Genomic DNA, 18,141 nt, shown 5'->3' with positions numbered 1-18,141 from the left:
ACCGGGAGATCAGGTTGGTTAAGGCAGACTGAGCGAAGGTGTTGAGCGAAGCGATCGCCAAGCCTGCGTTTGGTTTCGCCGATGTAAAGAAGTTGACATCTAGAGCAGCGGATACAATAGATGAGGTTGGAGGAGGTGCAGGTGAACCTCTGTCTCACCTGGAAAGACTGTTTGGGTCCTTGGATGGAGTTGAGGGGGGGTGGTAAAGGGACAGGTGTTGCATCTCGTGCAGTTGCAGGGGAAAGTGCCCGGGGATGGGGTGGTTTGGGTAGGAAGGGACGAGTGGACCAGGGAGTTACGGAGGGAACGGTCACTGCGGAACGCAGAAAGGGGAGGGGATGGGAAGATGTGGCCAGTGGTGGGGTCCCTTCGATTTAAATGGTGAGGTCCCTTCGATTTGTACCAGCATCTGCAGTTATTTTCTTACACAACCATCCAGCCATGGTAACCTCCGTTTCAGCAAAAGGCAAATTAAGGATAAAATCAGCAGGGGAAGTCAAAGTACAGCAAGCAAAATGCAGAGGTGGGAAGGGGCGGGAAAAGCTACTGTGTTTCCTAAAAAAGTACAGACTACTCAAAGTGTCATAGAGTGCGACAGTGTGGAAACAGGCCCTTCGGCCCAACTTGCCCACACCGGCCAACATGTCCCAGCTACACTCATCCCACCTGCCCGCGTTTGGTCCATATCCCTCCAAACCTGTCCGATCCATGTACCTGTCTAACTGTTTCTTAAACATTGGGATAGTCCCAGCCTCAACTACCTCCTCTGGCTGCTCGTTCCATGCACCCACCACCCTCTGTGTGTCAAAGTTATCCCTCAGTTTCCTATTAAATCGTTTACTCCGTTATCTTTGCCTGGTTACCCCTCCGTGTTAAGCACCCTTCAGTTCAGTCCCTCACTAAGTCCCTCATTCCCAGCTCTCTTCCATAATCTCCCAGCGTCTCCCCCACAACAACGTCCCTCCCGCCCCCTCCTGACATCGTCCTCTTCTCCACTCCCGGACTAGAGCTTTTAATTTAAGTTTACTTTAGTTTCGATAGACACAAAGCGCTGGAGTAACCAGGCAGCATCTCCGGAAAAAAAGGATGGGTGACGTTTCAGGTCGGGACCCTTCTTCGGACAGTTTAGTTTAGTTTAAAGACACAACATGGAAACGCGCCCTTCGGCCCACCGAGTCCACGCCGACCATCGATCACCGTTCACGCTGGTTCTATGTTATCCCACTTTCCCTACACACTGCTCGGCTTCCTCCCAAAGACGTGCAGGTTTGTAGGTAAATTGGCCTCTGCAAATTGTCCCTAGAGAGTAGGATAGAACCAGTCTATGGGTGATCGATGGTCGGCGCGGACTCGGTGGGCCGAAGGGCCTGTTTTCACTCTCTATCTCTAAACTAAACGAATTTAACTTGGAATTAGGTTCAGCATGGACATTGTGGGCCGAAGGGCCTGTATCCATGCTCCACCTGGGTGGCACGGTGGCGCAGCGGTAGAGCTACAACCTTACAGGCCAGAGGCCCGGGTTCGATCCTGACCACGGGTGCTTGTCTGTACGGAGGTTTGTACGTTCTCCCCGCGACCTGCGTGGGTTTTCTCCGAGATCCTCGGTTTCTTCCCACACTCCAAAGACGCACAGGTTTGTAGGATAGTTGGCTTGGTATGTACACCGATCAGCCAAAACATTATGACCACTGACAGGTAAAGTGAATGACATTGGTTATCTTGTTACAATGGCAAGTGAACAGTCAGTTCTTGAAGTTGACGTGTCGGATGCAGGAGAAATGGGCAGGAGTAAAGGCCTGAGCGACTTTGACAAGGGCCAAATTATTGTGGCCAGACGACTGGGTCAGAGCATCTCTGAAACGACAAGGCTTGTGGGTTGCTCCCGGTCAGCAGTGGTGAGTACCTACCGACAGTGGTCCGAGGAGGGACAAACCACAAACCGGCGACAGACAGGGTGTTGGGCGCCCAAGGCTCATCAATGCGCGAGGGCAACCAAGGCTATCCAAACTGGTCCGAACCGACAGAAGGTCGACTGAGGCACAAGTCGCAGAAAATTTTAATGTTTGTCAAGGGAGGAATGTGTCACAATACACAGTGCATCAAACCCTGCTGCGTATGGGGCTGCACACGGACGACCAACAGTATATTAGGCAGGCGGTCATAATGTTTTGGCTCATCAGGTCATAATGTTTGGGCTGATCGGTGTATGCGAAATTGTCCCCAGTGTGGCGTGTCGGGTGGCGTTAATGTGCGGGGATCGCTGGTCGGCGCGGACTCGGTGGGCGGAAGGGCCTGTTTCCACGCTGTATCGCCTCCCATTCTTTCCCTCCCTATGGTTAATGCCCGGGATGGCGGGACTGTCATATGAGGAAAGGTTGGAAAGACTGGGCTTGTATTCACTGGAATTTAGAAGGATGAGAGGGGATTTTATAGAAACATCCATATACTAAAACTCTCGTTCGTTATCTTGTTTGTGACTGAACTTCAGGCAAAACGGTACACGATAGCGCGACAATTTTAGGCCCACCTTACTCACCATTGTCACTTTAGTGATAATGCAAGTCAAGTCAAGTTTATTTGTCACATGCACATACACGATGTGCAGTGAAATGAAAGTGGCAATGCCTGCGGATTGTGCACAAAAAAGTAGTTTTATTGAAATCGGTGTTATATTTTTAAAGTTATTCACATTTTAAAGTTTAAAAGGAGGGGGAGGGGAGGAGGGAGGAGGGAGGGGGGAAGGGGGGAGTGGGGGAGAAGGGAGGGGGGGTTGAGGAGAGAGGGGGGGGAGGACAGGGTGCTGCACCAATGCAGGAAAGGTTTGGGCCCAACGGGTCCACTTGGTCTAGTATAATTATAAAAGGACTGGACAAGCTAGATGCAGGAAAAATGTTCCCAATGTTGGTGGAATCCAGAACCAGGGGCCACACAGTCTTAGAATAAAGGGGAGCCCTTTTAAAACTGAGGTGATAAAAAAACTTTTTCACCCAGGGAGTTGTGAATTTGTGGAATTCTCTGCCACAGAGGGCAGTGGAGGCCAATTCACTGGATGAATTTAAAAGAGAGTTAGATAGAGCTCCAGGGGCTAGCGGAATCAAAGGATATGGGGAGAAGGCAGGCACGGGTTACTGATTGTGGATGATCAGCCATGATCACAATGAATGGCGGTGTTGGCTCGAAGGGCCAAATGGCCTCCTCCTGCACCTATTTTCTTTGTTTCTGTGTTTCGATGTAAAGTAAAACTACTGTTCTGCGTTTAAATTTTGCCCCTCTCGCCTTAAAGCTATGCCCTCTCGTCTTTTACAAATCCAAGCAACCTGCCTCACTTACCTTTCTGACTTGATCTTCATGAATTCTCGTAAGGTAAAAAGCCAAAAGATGTACCGCAAACATTTTTGCTTCGGTTTTTCAGGGTATTCGGTCCTGACGAAACAAAAGAGAAACGATCATGAGAATTCCCGTTTTTAACCAGTCAACGTTATGGAGCTTTGGGTCGATACGAACTTACATTTACACGCCCACAAAGCCCCTTTAGCTCAAATTTAATTCCAATTTATTCTCCTCTCTTCGTTCACTCCAGTTGAGGAAAAATGGATGGCACGGTGGCGCAGCGGCAGAGTTGCTGCCTTACAGCGCCAGTGACCCAGGTTCAATCCTGACTACAGAGTTTGTACGTTCTCCCTGTGACCGCGTGGGTTTTCTCCGAGATCTCCGGTTTCCACCCACACTCCAAAGACGTACAGGTTTTGTAGGTTTAATTGGCTTGGTATAAAAATGTAAATTACATAGAAACATAGAAATTAGGTGCAGTAGGAGGCCATTCGGCCCTAAGAGCCAGCACTACTGTGACGATAATAAAGCAACGCTACTGATATGTCCCTCGGTCGGACTATCCTTGACCAGACTTTACTGGCTTTAGAGTTGCATTATGGGAAGAGAGACTAGCCAATCTCCCATCAACGACATCCATGTCCATAAGTGCCAAAGAAGAACTTCTTCCTGGGGCCGAATCAAGCTGGGCTGAATGGAAATGCCTCAACAGACTGAGAGCTGGTACTGGTCATTGTAAAGGGACTCTCAAGAGGTGGGGTTAGAGAGACACTGAAGATGTCATCTGCACATGTGGCACTGAACCACAAACTATGGAGCACCTATTGAGATGACCTCTCAACTACGAAGCATGGAAGCAAAGCTGAGGACCTTGCAGAGAACAATGATATTGCTAAGAGTTGTGTTCAGTTTTGGCTGAAACACAATATTTAGCATTTGTGGACACGATAAGAAGCAGAAACCTTGCACGAAACGTTATTCCCTTTATCACGTATCTACACACTGTTAATGCATTGATTGTAATCATGTGTTGCGTTTCTGCTAACTGGTTACCAAGTAACAAAGAGCTTTTCACTGTACCTCGGAACACGTGACAATAACCTAAACTGAAACTAAAGCATTGCCTGCAGTGAAAGGATTTTTACCAACCAAAGGATTTTGATGAAAGAATGGTTCGACTGGGATTTTATTCACTGGAATTTAGAAGGAAGAGAGGGGATCTTATAGAAACGTATAAAATTCTTAAGGGATTGGACAGACTAGATACAGGAAAAATGTTCCCGATGGTGGGGGAGTCCAGAACCAGGGGTCACAGTTTAAGAATAAGGGGTCGGCCATTTAGGACTGAGATGAGGAAAAACTTTTTCACCCAGAGAGTTGTGAATCAGGGGAATTCTCTGCCACAGAAGGCAGTGGAGGCCAATTCACTGGATGTTTTCAAGAGAGAGTTCGATTTCGCTCTGAGAGCTAACGGAATCAAGGGGTGTGGGAAGAAAGCAGGAACGGGGGAGAGTTCCCAGATGATAAGCCATGATCATGCTGAATGGCGGTGCGGGCTCGAAGGGCCGAATGGCCCACTCCTGCACCTATTTTCTATGTTGGGTCCATAAGACAGTCCAGCACCTCCTCGACTGTCTTATGGACCTTCATCCAGACATTTCCATTAACCGTGCCAAGACTGCCAGAGCTATCCCCTATCACCTTATTGCCCAACTGATTTCCATCTTCAGCAGGCTCCTCAGTTCCCAAAACTCCTCCACGGATACACTTGATCCCAAGCTGCCTATATATTAGTTTAGTTTAGTTTAGTTTAGAGATACAGCGAGGAAACAGGCCCTTCGGCCCACCGAGTCCGCACCGACCAGCGATCCCCGCACATTAACACTATCCTGCACACACTGGGGACAGTTTACACATGCATCCAGCCAATTAACCTGCATACCTGCACGTCTTTGTTTGGAATGTGGGAGGAAACCGAAGATCTCGGAGGCAACCCATACGGTCACGGGGAGAACGTACAAACTCCGTACGGACAGCACCCGTAGTCGGGGTCGAACCCGGGTCTCCGGCGCTGCAAGGGCTGTAAGGCAGCAACTCTACCGCTGTGCCACCGTGGCCATGATATCTCTCTCATGCAACCTTCTTTTTCCTGAACAGAGCCTCAATTTCTCTCCTCAGTCTTCCTTGTTCCCACCTGCCTTGCCCTTCACTCTGACAGGAACACGAACACCCTGAACTCTTGTCATCCTACTTCCCATATCCCACTCTCTGGACATTTCTTTGCCTGAAAACAACCCAGTTTACATTAGTTTTTCTAGTTGAGATTTTAGTTTATTGCCACGTGTGCCAAGGTACAGTGAGAAGCTTTCCAGTCAGGGGAAAGGACAATACCTGATTACAATCGAGCCATCCGCAGTGTGCAGGTACATGATAAAGGAGCACAGAGTGGAAACAGGCCCTTCGGCCCACCGCATCGATGCCAACCATGGGTCACCTGTTGGTGCTAGTTCTTTGTTATCCCACTTTCCCATCCATTCCCGATATACACGAGGGGGCAATTTATAGAGGCCAATTTACCAACAAACCCGCAGATAGACACAAAAAAGCTGGAGTAACTCAGCGGGACAGGCGGCATCTCTGGAGAGAAGGAATGGGTGACGTTTCGAGGTCGAGACCCTTCTCGACCCGAAACGTCACCTGTTCCTTCACTACTCCAGAGATGCTGCCTGTCCCGCTGAGTTACTCCGGGTTTTTGTGTCTATCGTCGGTTTAAACCAGCATCTGCAGTTCCTTCCCTACACACCTACAAACCCGCGTGTCTTTGTACGTGGGAGGAAACCGGAGCACCCGGAGGGAGATGTCAGTAAAAGGAAATACAGACGCTGGTTTATGCCAAGGATAGACACAAGATGCTGGGGTGACTCAGCTGGTCAGGCAGCATCTCTGGGGAGAATGTCTGAGGAAGGGTCGAGACCCCGATACGTCACTTGTCCGTGTTCCCCAGAGATGCAGCCTGACCCTCCTTCAGCCACTCCAGCCACCCAGAGGAAACCCACGTGGTCACAGGAACAATTCCGCGCAGACAGCACCCGAGGTCAGGACAGATCCTGGGCCTGGCCAAGATGGCCGTCCGCGGGTCCAGGCAGCGGGCAGTCGACGGCCTCACAGAAGTCGGCTGCCTACCCCTGTTCCGGGCTTACGTCCGTGCCCGCGCGTCCCTGGAGAGGGAACACGCGGTGTCCACGGGGACTATGGAGGCCTTCCGGGAATGCTGGTCGCCGCGGGGGGTTGAATGTATTGTTGACAGAGATGGCGGGATTTTAATGTGATAATTGTTTAATTTGTAAACTGCCGATACAGGCGGCTTTTGTTTGATCACATTTTGCTTAGTATGTTTGTATGTTTTTCTTTGGAATAAAACTTTTATATATTAAAAAAAAAAAAAGAGGTCAGGACAGAACCTGGGACTTTGACACTGTGGAGCAGCAGCTCTAACAGCTGCGCCACCGTGCCGTCCTAACATTTGTCTCTGAATTGTTCGATGGATCGGTCACACCAAACAGCTGGGTCTTGCAGGCGGTAGAACACAAGCACACGAGACCGGAAACATTTAGAGGGAAGTTAGTACGGGTGTCAGGGCGTTACGGGGAGAAGGCAGCAGAATGGGGTTGAGATGGAAGCTCAAATCAGCCACGATTAAACGGCGGGGTAGACATGATGGGCCGAATGGCCTAATTCCTCTCCTATAACTTTTGGAACTGATGTGGGCCAAATGGCAGTGTAAGAAAATAACTGCAGATGCTGGTACAAATCGAAGGTATTTATTCACAAAATGCTGGAGTAACTCAGCAGGTCAGGCAGCATCTCAGGAGAGTGGGAATGGGTGACGTTTCGGGTCGAGACCCTTCTTCAGTCTGAAGAAGGGTCTCGATCCGAAACGTCACCCATTCCTTCTCTCCCGAGATGCTGCCTGGCCTGCTGAGTTACTCCAGCATTTTGTGAATAAATACCTTCGATTTGGGCCAAATGGTGGTACTAGCGTTGATGGGGCATCGTGGTCGGCGTGGGCAAGTAGGGGTGAAGGGCCTGTTTTCATGCTGTGTCACTCTATCCAAAACCACTGTAGTCTTTGACTGGGCTGCCAATTGTACAACCCATGTCACACAACATTGCCACACATGGGCAAGTGGGTTCCCAAGTTTACAATGTGTAGGAAGGAACTGCAGATGCTGGTTTACACCGAATAGACACAAAATGTCGCAGTAACTCAGCGGGTCAGGCAGCATCTCTGGAGAAAAAGGATAGGCGACGTCTTAGTTCGGAACCCTTCTCAAGAAGTCACGTCAAGTCAAGTTTATTTGTCACATACACATACAAGATGTGCAGTGAAATGAAAGTGGCCACGCCTGCGGATTGTGTTGAAACTACAAAACAGAATAGAAAAAAAACAATTTTAACACAAAAAATAAATTAATACAGTAAATTAAATTAGTCCCTGGTGATATGAGAGTTAACAGTCCTGATGGCCTGTGGGAAGAAACTCCGTCTCATCCTCTCCGTTTTCACAGCGTGACAGCGGAGACGTTTGCCTGACCGTAGCAGCTGGAACAGTCCGTTGCTGGGGTGGTAGGGGTCCCCCATAATGTTGCTGGCTCTGGATCTGCACCTCCTGATGTATACGTCCTGCAGGGGGGCGAGTGTAGTTCCCATAGTGTGTTCAGCCGAACGCACAACTCTCCGCAGGGCCTTCCTGTGCTGGGCAGTGCTGTTCCCAAACCAGATTGTGATGTTCCTGGCCAAGATGCTTTCTACGGGTGTTCCGGTTTCCTCCCACACTCCAAAGACGTACAGGTTTGTAGGCTAATTGGCGTTGTTAAAACTGTAAACTGAAACTGTCCCTAATGTGTGTGTTGGATAGTGTTAGCTCGCGGGGATTGCTGGTCGGCGTGGACTCGGTGGGCCGAAGGGCCTTTTTCTGCGCTGTCTAAACTAAACTAAAGCATCTATAATTCTGTAGGACTCTGTCAGCTGTCGGAATATATTTGTCCTATAATAGACCAGACTCTTTAATATCTTTGCACCTTCAATCTAGAAACAGCTGGCTCTTTATTCACTTCAAGCCCAGCAGTTGGCGTTCGTGGAATGAAGTCACAAATAAAACAATGCCGTAAATACCACGCGACCACCATTTTGGCATCCAAAAAATGATCGGCATGCTGAACGCGTATTTTCTGTGCCTGAACTTGTCCACAGATTCTCATCAGCGAACCGACGTCAAAGCTTGTCCAAGGTGGCTCGGTTCACTTGCCTCAACATTACAAAGCACCAGAATTTGAACCCACAAGTAGTTTAAAGGCGAGAAACAGAAGGGAGGATGAGGAAGGGTGAAAGCACCGAGCCCGCGTCGACCAGCGATCCCTGCACGCTAACACTATCCGACATACACTGGGGGCAGTTTACACAGACATACGTAAATAGATCAAACGGTGCAAGCCGGCAGAAAATTGAATGTATTGTACGATGATTCAGAATTAAAGGACGTTCTTTTAGGAAGACGAAGAAAAATGTCTTTAGTCAGAGGGTGGTGAATCTGTGGAATTCTTTGCCACAGTCGACTGTGGAGGCCAAGGCAGTGGATATTTTTAAGGCAGAGATAGATTCTTATAAATAATAGACAATAGACAATAGGTGCAGGAGTAGGCCATTTGGCCCTTCGAGCCAGCACCATTCAATGTGATCATGGCTGATTATTCTCAATCAGTACCCCGTTCCTGCCTTCTCCCCATACCCCCTGACTCCGCTATCCTTAAGAACTCTATCTAGCTCTCTCTTGAATGCATTCAGAGAATTGGCCTCCACTGTACTTGATTAGTACAGGTGTCAGAGGTCATGCAGAGGTTACGGGGAGAAGGCAGGAGAATGGGGTTAGGAGGGAGAGATGGATCACCAATGGTGGAGTGGACTTGATAGGCCGAATGGCCTGATTCTACTCCTATTCCTTTTGACCGTACGATAATCCAAGCGTTTTCATAATGAGATGGAGAATATAGATCCACAGATTCATATTTCAGGCATTTCAGCCCAACTCATCCATGCCATTCATTTGTTTACCAGAGGGTGGTGAATCTGTGGAATTCATTGCCACAGACAGCTGTGGAGGTCATTGGGTATTTTTTAAGGTGGAGATTGACAAGCTGTCAAGGGATATGGGGAGGAGATGGCGTTGAGATCGGCCATGATTGAACGGCGGAGTAGGCTCGATGGGCCAAATGGCCTTTCATATTTTTCATATTTTCATATTTCAGATACAGTGCGGAAACAGGCCTTTTCGGCCCACCAAGTCCGCACCGCCCAGTGATCCCCGCACATTAACACTATCCTACACACACTAGGGACAATTTTTACATTTACCCAGTCAATTAACCTACATACCTGTACGTCTTTGGAATATTTTCATATAGTTGAAATGTTTAATCAAAACTCTAGTAAGATATTGAAAATTGGGACCACCATTCAGCATGCCTTCTTCTGCTGCTATGGCTCATGAACTCATCCGCACGCCTATCTAAAAACCTCTTATATACTTCTATCAGGTTTCCCCTCAGCCTCCGATGTTCCAGAGAAAATAATCAGTTTGTCCAAAATGGGCGGCACGGCGGCGCAGCGGTAGAGTTGTGGCCTTACAGCACTTACAGCGCCAGAGAACCGGGTTCGATCCCGACTACTGCTGCTGTCTGTACGGAGTTTGTACGTTCTCCCCGTGACCTGCGTTGGTTTGCTCCGAGATCTTCGGTTTCCTCCCAAACTCCAAAGACCTACAGGTTTGTAGGTTAATTGGCTTGGCATAATAGTAAATTGTCCCTAGTGTGTGTAGGATAGTGCTAGTGTGTGGGGATCGCTGGTCGGTGCGGACTCGGTGGGCCAAAGGGCCTGTTTCCGTGCTGTATCTCTAAAATTAAAAAATCTCCTTGTAGCTAACACCGTCTAACCCGGGCAGCATCCTGGTAAAAGGACAAGGTAATAGGTGATTTCCGGGGGAGCAGATGTTGTCCAGATGAGGGAATCTTTAATAAAAATGGGAGCTATAAATCACCAGGTGAAACATTGCCACCCAAGTCAGTTTCAATATAAGTGCAAATAATGTGCAAAAATAAGGACATGGGCAGCATGGTGGTACATCGGTAGTCGCTGCCGTACAGCACCAGAGACATGGGTTCGATCCCAACTACGGGTGCTGTCTGTACGGAGTTTAGATTTAGATTTTTTTAGATGTAGAGATACAGCGCAGAAACAGGCCCTTCGGCCCACCGGGTCCGCGCCGCCCAGCGATCCCCGCACACTAACACTATCCAACACCCACTAGGGACAATTTTTACATTTGCCCAGCCAATTAACCTACATACCTGTACGTCTTTGGAGTGTGGGAGGAAACCGAAGATCTCGGAGAAAACCCACGCAGGTCACGGGGAGAACGTACAAACTCCATACAGACGGCGCCCACAGTCAGGATCGAACCTGAGTCTCCGGCGCTGCATTCGCTGTAAGGCAGCAACTCTACCACTACGCCACTCTACCGCTGCGCCACCGTAAGTTTGTACGTTCTCCCCATGACCGCGTGAGTTGTGCCCGGGTGCTTGGGTTTTCTCCCACTCTCCAAAGACGTACAGGTTTGTAGGTTAGGAAAACAACTGCAGATGCTGGTACAAATCGAAGGTATCACAAAAATGCAGGAGTAACTCAGCAGGTCAGGCAGACTGAAGAAGGGTCTCGACCCAAAACGTTACCCATTCCCTCTCTCCTGGATGCTGCCTGACCTGCTGAGTTACTTCAGCATTTTGTGATACCTCAGGTTTGTCGGTTAATTGTCTTCTGTAAAATTGTAAATTGTCGCTAGTGTAGAAGGAGAGCGTTGGTGTACGGGGTGAACGCCGGGCGTCGCGGACTCGGTGGGCCGAAGGGTGTGTTTCCACGCTGTATGTCTAAACTAAACACAAAGTGCCGGAGTGACTTAGTGGGTCAGGCAATAATGTTCTCAATTAACAATTGCATTGGCATGTGTTATTAGCCCGATCTTCAAAAAGTACAATAAACCTTCCCGGGCCTACTCCACTGTCACAGTGAGGCCCAACGCAAATTGGAGGAACAGCATGGCATATTTCGCTTGGGCAGCTTACATCCCAGCAGGATGAACATTGACTTCTCCAACTTCAAGTAACAATCACAATCACAATAAAACTTTATTAACCAAGTAAGTTTTGCAACATACGAGGAACCAGATTGATTCCTGGGATGGCAGGACTTTCATATGAAGAAAGACTGCATAGACTCGGCTTGTACTCGCTGGAATTTAGAAGATTGAGGGGGGATCTTATAGAAACTTACAAAATTCTTAAGGGGCTGGACAGGCTAGATGCAGGAAGATTGTTCCCGATGTTGGGGAAGTCCAGAACAAGGGGTCACAGTTTAAGGATAAGGGGGAAGTCTTTTAGGACCGAGATGAGAACGTTTTTTTTCACACAGAGAGTGGTGAATCTGTGGAATTCCGTAGTTGAGGCCAGTTCATTAGCTATATTTAAGAGGGAGTTAGATGTGGCCCTTGTGGCTAAAAGGATCAGGGGGTATGGAGAGAAGGCAGGTGCGGGATACTGAGTTGGATGATCAGCCATGATCATATTGAATGGCAGTGCAGGCTCGAAGGGCCGAATGGCCTACTCCTGCACCTATTTTCTATGTTTCTATGTTTCATTTGCCATACAGTCATAACAATAAAAAGCAACAGGAGACACAAAATACATTTTAACATGAACATCCACCACAGTGACCCCTCCACATTCCTCACTGTGATAGAAGGTGAAAAGAAAAGTTCAATCTCTCCCTTCATTGTCCCCCAGTGGTCGGGGGCTCGAATCTTCCGTTGACGGGATGATCTTGACTCCCGTAGCCGGCGGCGAGCCTTCCTCGTCGGGGCGATCTCAGCACCCCGCACCGGCGATCTACCCCGGGTCGGGACCAGTCGAATCTCGTGCAGCTTTTGGAGCTCCCGACTGGTCTCAACCCGAGACTGCAAGCTCCCGATGTGAAAGTCCGCAGGCTGCGTTGGAGCGTCGATCCCAGGCAAGGGATCGCAGGCTCAGATGATAAGTTCACGCCCCCGCGGGGATTCAAGGTCAGTCCCAGGCAAGACCTCCAGCTCCGTGATGTTAGGCCGCAGAGCGACCGGAGATACGATCCGGAAAACAATCGCATCTCCGGCAAGGTAAGAGATTGAAAAAAAGTTTCCCCCGACCCCTCTCCCACCCCCCACATAAAACAAACCAGAGAACATTTACACAAACTTTTAAAACTTACCAAAAATAACAAAAAGAGTTTGAAAAGGACAGAGGCTGTAGGCGAGGCAGCCATTGTGCGGCGCCCCCTGCTGGTAACCCTCGCTTTGCCACTCTCTCCATCGCTAGTTCTACTGGTTTGACTGTCCCGATTAAATTTGTCTTTGTCTGCCTCGTTGTCACCTTCCCCGAGCTAACAATGATCGATTCTACGTTTTCCTTGATCGTCAACTTTGATCTGTCGTTTTCACACCTTACCCTTCCATATCTCTCCCCTGACTCTCCCCTGACTCTCAGTCTGAAGAAAGGTCTGGACCCGAAGACGCCACCCCCTTCCTTCTCTCCAGAGATGCTGCCTGTCCCGCTGAGTGAAACGCTCCAGCATTTAGTGTCTGTCTTGAATGAGGAAATAAACCTTGTCCTTACCATGACACAATAAATTGGAGAGAGCAGAAAGGCAACAAAGGTGTTCGTAGTCACAGGAAGCTCTAGCCAAACAATGCTCCTTCCAGACTGACACAGTCCATTGAGTTTCAACCTCGGTCACCACCCAGAACTGAGATCAACTTCCAACACACTAGCTGCCATTGTGATGTGACAATGATGGTCACACGCGTTACCCTGGAGTCAGTGGCCAGAACGAGTCTCTGTCTCTATTGCTCTGTAAGTGCTGATCTGCAATCAGGGAGAGTAAGAGTCATACAGTGTGGAAAGAGGCCCTTTGGCCCAACCTGCCCACACCAACCAACATGTCCCATCTACACGAGTCCCACCTGCCTGCGTTTGGCCCATATCCCCTTAAAACTGTCATAGAGTTATAGAGCGATACAGTGAGGAAACAGGCCCTTCGGCCCAACTTGCCCACACCAGCCAACATGTCCCATCTAGGCGTCCCACCTGCCTGCGTTTAGCCCGTATCCCACTAAACTTGTCCTATTCATGTACCAGTCTGCTTCTTAAAGTTCCGATAGTCCCTGCCTCAACTGCTTACTTTGGCAGTTCGTTCCGTACACCCACCACCCTTTGTGTGAAAACGTTACCTCTCAGGTTCCTATTAAATCTTTCCCCCCTTACCGTAAATCAATTCCCTCTGATTCTTGATTCCCGTACTCTGGGCGAGACTCTGTGCATCTACCCGATCTTTTCCTCTCACGATTTTATAAACCTCTGTAAGATTACCCCTCATCATCCTGCGCTCCAGGGATTAGAGTCCAAGCCTGCTCAACCACTCCCTAGAGCTGTTACTCGAGTCCTGGCAACGTTCTTGTAAATCTTCTCTGCTCTCTTTCCAACTTGACATCTTTCCTTTAAGCAAACCCCTTACTCTAAACATGGCCTCACTGATGTCTTATATAACTGCAACATGACCTCCCAACCTCTATACTCAATTGACTCAAAATGCTGGAGTGACACAGTGGGACTGGCAGCATCTCTGGAGAGAAGGAATGGATGACGTTTCAGGCCGAGGTCCTTCAGTGTCTGAAGAACGGTCTTGTCTCGAAACGTCACCCATTCCTTCTCTCCAGTGATGCTGCCTGTCCCGCTGAGTTACTCCAGTGTTTAGTGTCTATCCGGTGTAAACCAGCATCTGCAATTCCTTCCTGCATTTCCTCTGCTCAATACTGTTGAGGTATTTGGGCGGCACGGTGGCACAGCGGTAGAGTTGCTGCCTTACAGCGCTCGCAGCGTCGGAGACCTGGGTTCGACCCCGACTACGGGCGCTGCCTGTACGGAGCTTGTACGTTCTCCCCGTGATTGCGTGGGTTTTCTCCGAGATCTTCGGTTTCCTCCCACGCTCCAAAGACGTACAGGCTTGTAGGTTAATTGGCTTGGGTTTGTATACTTGGTAGAAGTGTAAATTGTCCCTCCTGTGTGTAGGATAGAGTTAATGTGCGGGGATCGCTGGTCGGCGCGGGCTCCGTGAGCCGAAGGACCTGTTTCCGCGCTGTATCTCTAAACTAAACTATAACTAAGATTAATGTGCAGAAAGCCTTTCAGACCACCCCGTCTACGTGTGCCTCCGCTTTCAAGGAACTTGTGGTGGTTTCAAGGCACAGGAGGCCTGATAATGGGCAGGAGAGATTGAGTTTTTGTAACAGGGAGAACATACAAACTCCACACAGACAGCACCTGTAGTCAGTATACACTACTCCAACTTTAGATAGTTCCTCTGTCCCTCTCTTCACCTCCTCCTTCCCAGATCTCCCTCTGTCCTGTCTCCACCTATATCCTTCCTTTGTCCCGCCCCCCTGACATCAGTCTGAAGAAGGGGCTCGACCCGAAACGTCGCCCATTCCTTCTCTCCTGAGATGCTGCCTGACCTGCTGAGTTACTCCAGCATTTTGTGAATAAATACCTTCGATTTGTACCAGCGTCTGCAGTTATTTTCTTATACTGTATATATGCACCTGTAGTCAGGATCGAACCCGGGTCTCTGGCGCTGCGAGGGAGCAACTTTAACGCTGCGCCACTGTGCCGCCCTGTTGAGTAGTTGGTCAGTTGGAAGCAGGTACTCACCCTGTGCTATAACCACAGGTTCCTGAATGTGTTGGTGAACAAATGGACAGTTTATGCTAAGACCCTTCACACCAAACGGCTGGCCTGGCTTGCCAGCATTTAATCAAAGCTGCTCGTGACATCTGGGGTAATGAGGTTGGGATTTCGATCATGTGGCTTCCTGATGCCTCTGCTCCCCTCATTGTCTTCTCCGGCGCACCGATGCCAGCTGAGAAGTTTAGTCTACAATAGGTCTCTATCTCTCTTTTAAATACTAAAGAAGATGCAGGCCTCCACTGTTAATCAATTATGCTTTGCTGGGATTCCTGGTACTTCTTGTCCAAACTGCTGAGAATTATCACGTGTCCCGTGTGGCGCAGCGGTGCAGCGGTAGATTTGCTGCCTCACAGCGGCAGAGACTAGGGTTTTCTATCCTAGCTACGGGTGCTGCCTGTGCGGAGTTTGCACGTTCTCCCTGAGACCACGTGGGCTTTCTCCGGGTGCTCCGGTTTCCTCCCACACTCCAGAGTCGTGCAGGTTTGCGGGTTAATTGGCTTCTGCAAACTGGCCCTGGCGTGTTGCATGGGATAGCGTAGAACTGGTGAATGGATCGTCCGCGGTCCGCGTGAACTGACCCACGCTGCCTCTCCAAACTCTAAACAAGTTTCACTATTGAAAACGTCAGAGAAGCTCTTGTGTAGAAAATAATATTTAATGAGTTTCCATTTTGTTTTTTTTAAACCATGATTTTGTGCTGAAAAACCCGGCCCTTTGTACACGCGCCCAAATCACTTCTTTATAGGTCGACCCTGGAAGGAAAAACGTCAGTCAAATAAGTACACTGGATTTATTTCTTCTTCCTCGATCCTTTGGGCGTAGCTTTACTGGGAGGCTGCGCGGCAGTGTCCCTGGGATGCGCCTGGCTCGCCGACCATTCCTCCTGAAGCTGCTGCAGTAGTTCAGCCGTTAGATGTCCTTCTTGGACCAGCCTGGTGCTCAGGCAACCACCGGCAGCTTCGGCTGTGCCGGCTCCAGGCGTCATTGGTTTGTAGCCCAGCGCTTTGGAACCCCGAAGGCGCCGGGACGTGTTGATGTTCTCCATATTTATCTTGTGTTTCCTCCGCGCGCCCCCGTGGGCCGAAGGGTCGCCGGTCTGCTGGGCGGCCGCCGCCGAGGCCGAGTCCGACGCGCGGATCAGGCGGGTGATGTTCTTCACCCCAACCTGTATCGTGCCGTCCAGCTCCGTCTGAATCTCCCGCACAAGGCTCACATCCGGGAACATGTCCATGAACCGGTAGCTGGAAGAGAGAACGATGTCCGTCAGGGGAATACAAACATGGTGAACAATTCTTCAGGCAGCACCCAAGGTCCGGACTGAAGCCGGGTCTCTGGCGCTGTGAGGCAGCGGCTCTACAAGCCGCACCATTGTTTAGTTTAGTTTAATAATAATAATACATTTAATTTATATAACGCTTTTCTGGAAACTCAAAGACGCTTTACAGAGTAAACACAACATAAAAACAAATTAACAAACAAAAGATTTATCCAGACGGAGAAGGAACGGGCGATGTTTAGAGGGGTCCAGACGGACAGTTTAGAGATACAGAGCGGAAACAGGCACCGAGTCCGCACAGACCAGCGATCACCCAGTACACTGGCACTATCCTACACACGAGGGACGATTTACAATTTTGACCAAAAGCCAATTAACCTACAAACCTGCACGTGGTAGGGGTGTGGTAGGAATCAGCAATCGGGGAAAACCCATGCAGACACAGGGAGAACGTGCAAACTCCGTACAGACAGCACCCAACGTCAGCACCCAACCCAGGTCTCCGGTGCTGTAAGGCAGCAACTCTCCCACCGCGCCACCGTGCCGCCCCGTTGAGTCGGCCTGTTCAAGAATCTTCTCAGGGTTTAGAAATACTGACCTCAACAGCATTAGGGCGGCACGGTGGCGCAGCGGTAGAGTTGCTGCCTTACAGCGCTTGCAGCGCCAGAGACCCGGGTTCGATCCTGACCACGGGCGCTGTTCTCCCCGTGACCGGCATGGGTTTCCTCCGAGATCTTCGGTTTCCTCCCACACTCCAAAGACGGACAGGTTTGTAGGTTAATTGGCTTGGTAAACATAAAAATTGTTCCCAGTGTGCGTGGGACAGTGTTGATATGCGGGGATTGTTGGTCGGTGTGGACTCGGTGGGCCGAAGGGCCTGTTTCTGCACTGTATCTCTGAACTAAACTAAAACTAAACCTCACCCGGTATACAGATTATAACAAGAAAAAAGCATACCTCAACCACAGGTAGAGATCCAGCACATCGTGCACAGCTTCCAGATGCACAAGGTCTTTGATGTTTTCCGGTGCCATCAATGGCCAGTTAACGTGTCGACACAACCAGTCAAACGTCAGCGGCTCGTTCCGGCTGAACTGTCGGGCAAACTATGAAATCCAAAAAGAAAAGGAACCAAGATCTTGTCATCAAATTGAGTCATCACAGGAAGGGCAACAAAGCTAACAGGGAGTAGGCGGGAGTGTAAGGGCTAACATTACGAATGCAGCAATGTGGGTTTTATTGCAGGAGTGTAAAAGCTCCAGCTCGGATTATTCCTGGAGCATGGAAGCGCGGTTTATGGCTGATCGTATCCTCTGATATCAGCAACTGGCCTCAAAGCTTTGAAGTGTTAAGAAGAACATCTTGCCATATGGACTGCCCTTTGTTCCCAAGAAAGAAGAGGGAGGTCCCGAAAAACACATAAAGATTTATAGGGCATTGTAAACTTGCCATATAAGGCAGTGATGGAAAAATACTGGCACATGTATTTAGGGTATAAAAGGTGTGTAAATGCTAGCTTTCGGAGAGAGAGGCTACACTGGCTGCCTGAGCGTTTCTGAACGCTCCAGTATCTAGGTTCTCTCCCACCTGGGTGAGTAGAATAAAGAGGTTAAACGAATTCGGTTGTCTGACTATTCTGTTCATAGGGCACGAACT

At 49.3% G+C, this 18,141-nt stretch overlaps 2 protein-coding genes across 2 annotated transcripts in view; both read right to left on the bottom strand.

Annotated features, from left to right (window-relative positions):
* LOC144600804 (hexokinase HKDC1-like) overlaps positions 1-15,244 on the bottom strand; it is a 76,617-nt gene extending 61,373 nt beyond the window's left edge. The window contains 2 exon segments of the mRNA XM_078412697.1: positions 3,331-3,423; positions 15,174-15,244. Of these exon segments, the coding sequence (XP_078268823.1) occupies positions 3,331-3,393 (63 nt within the window). The 5' untranslated portion in view covers positions 3,394-3,423; positions 15,174-15,244.
* A 610-nt stretch (positions 15,245-15,854) lies between these two features.
* supv3l1 (SUV3-like helicase) overlaps positions 15,855-18,141 on the bottom strand; it is a 35,538-nt gene continuing 33,251 nt past the window's right edge. The window contains exons 14-15 of the mRNA XM_078412755.1: positions 17,443-17,591; positions 15,855-16,450 (exon numbers count right to left, since the gene is read on the bottom strand). Coding sequence (XP_078268881.1) covers positions 16,000-16,450; positions 17,443-17,591 — 600 coding nt within the window. The 3' untranslated portion in view covers positions 15,855-15,999. The remainder of the gene's footprint in view (positions 16,451-17,442; positions 17,592-18,141) is intronic.

Source organism: Rhinoraja longicauda, chromosome 16 (genome assembly GCF_053455715.1).
Source record: "Rhinoraja longicauda isolate Sanriku21f chromosome 16, sRhiLon1.1, whole genome shotgun sequence".
NCBI classification, from domain to species: domain Eukaryota; kingdom Metazoa; phylum Chordata; class Chondrichthyes; order Rajiformes; family Arhynchobatidae; genus Rhinoraja; species Rhinoraja longicauda.
The sequence above is the reverse complement of the archived record's forward strand: the minus strand, read 5'-3'. Positions and strand labels throughout refer to the sequence as shown.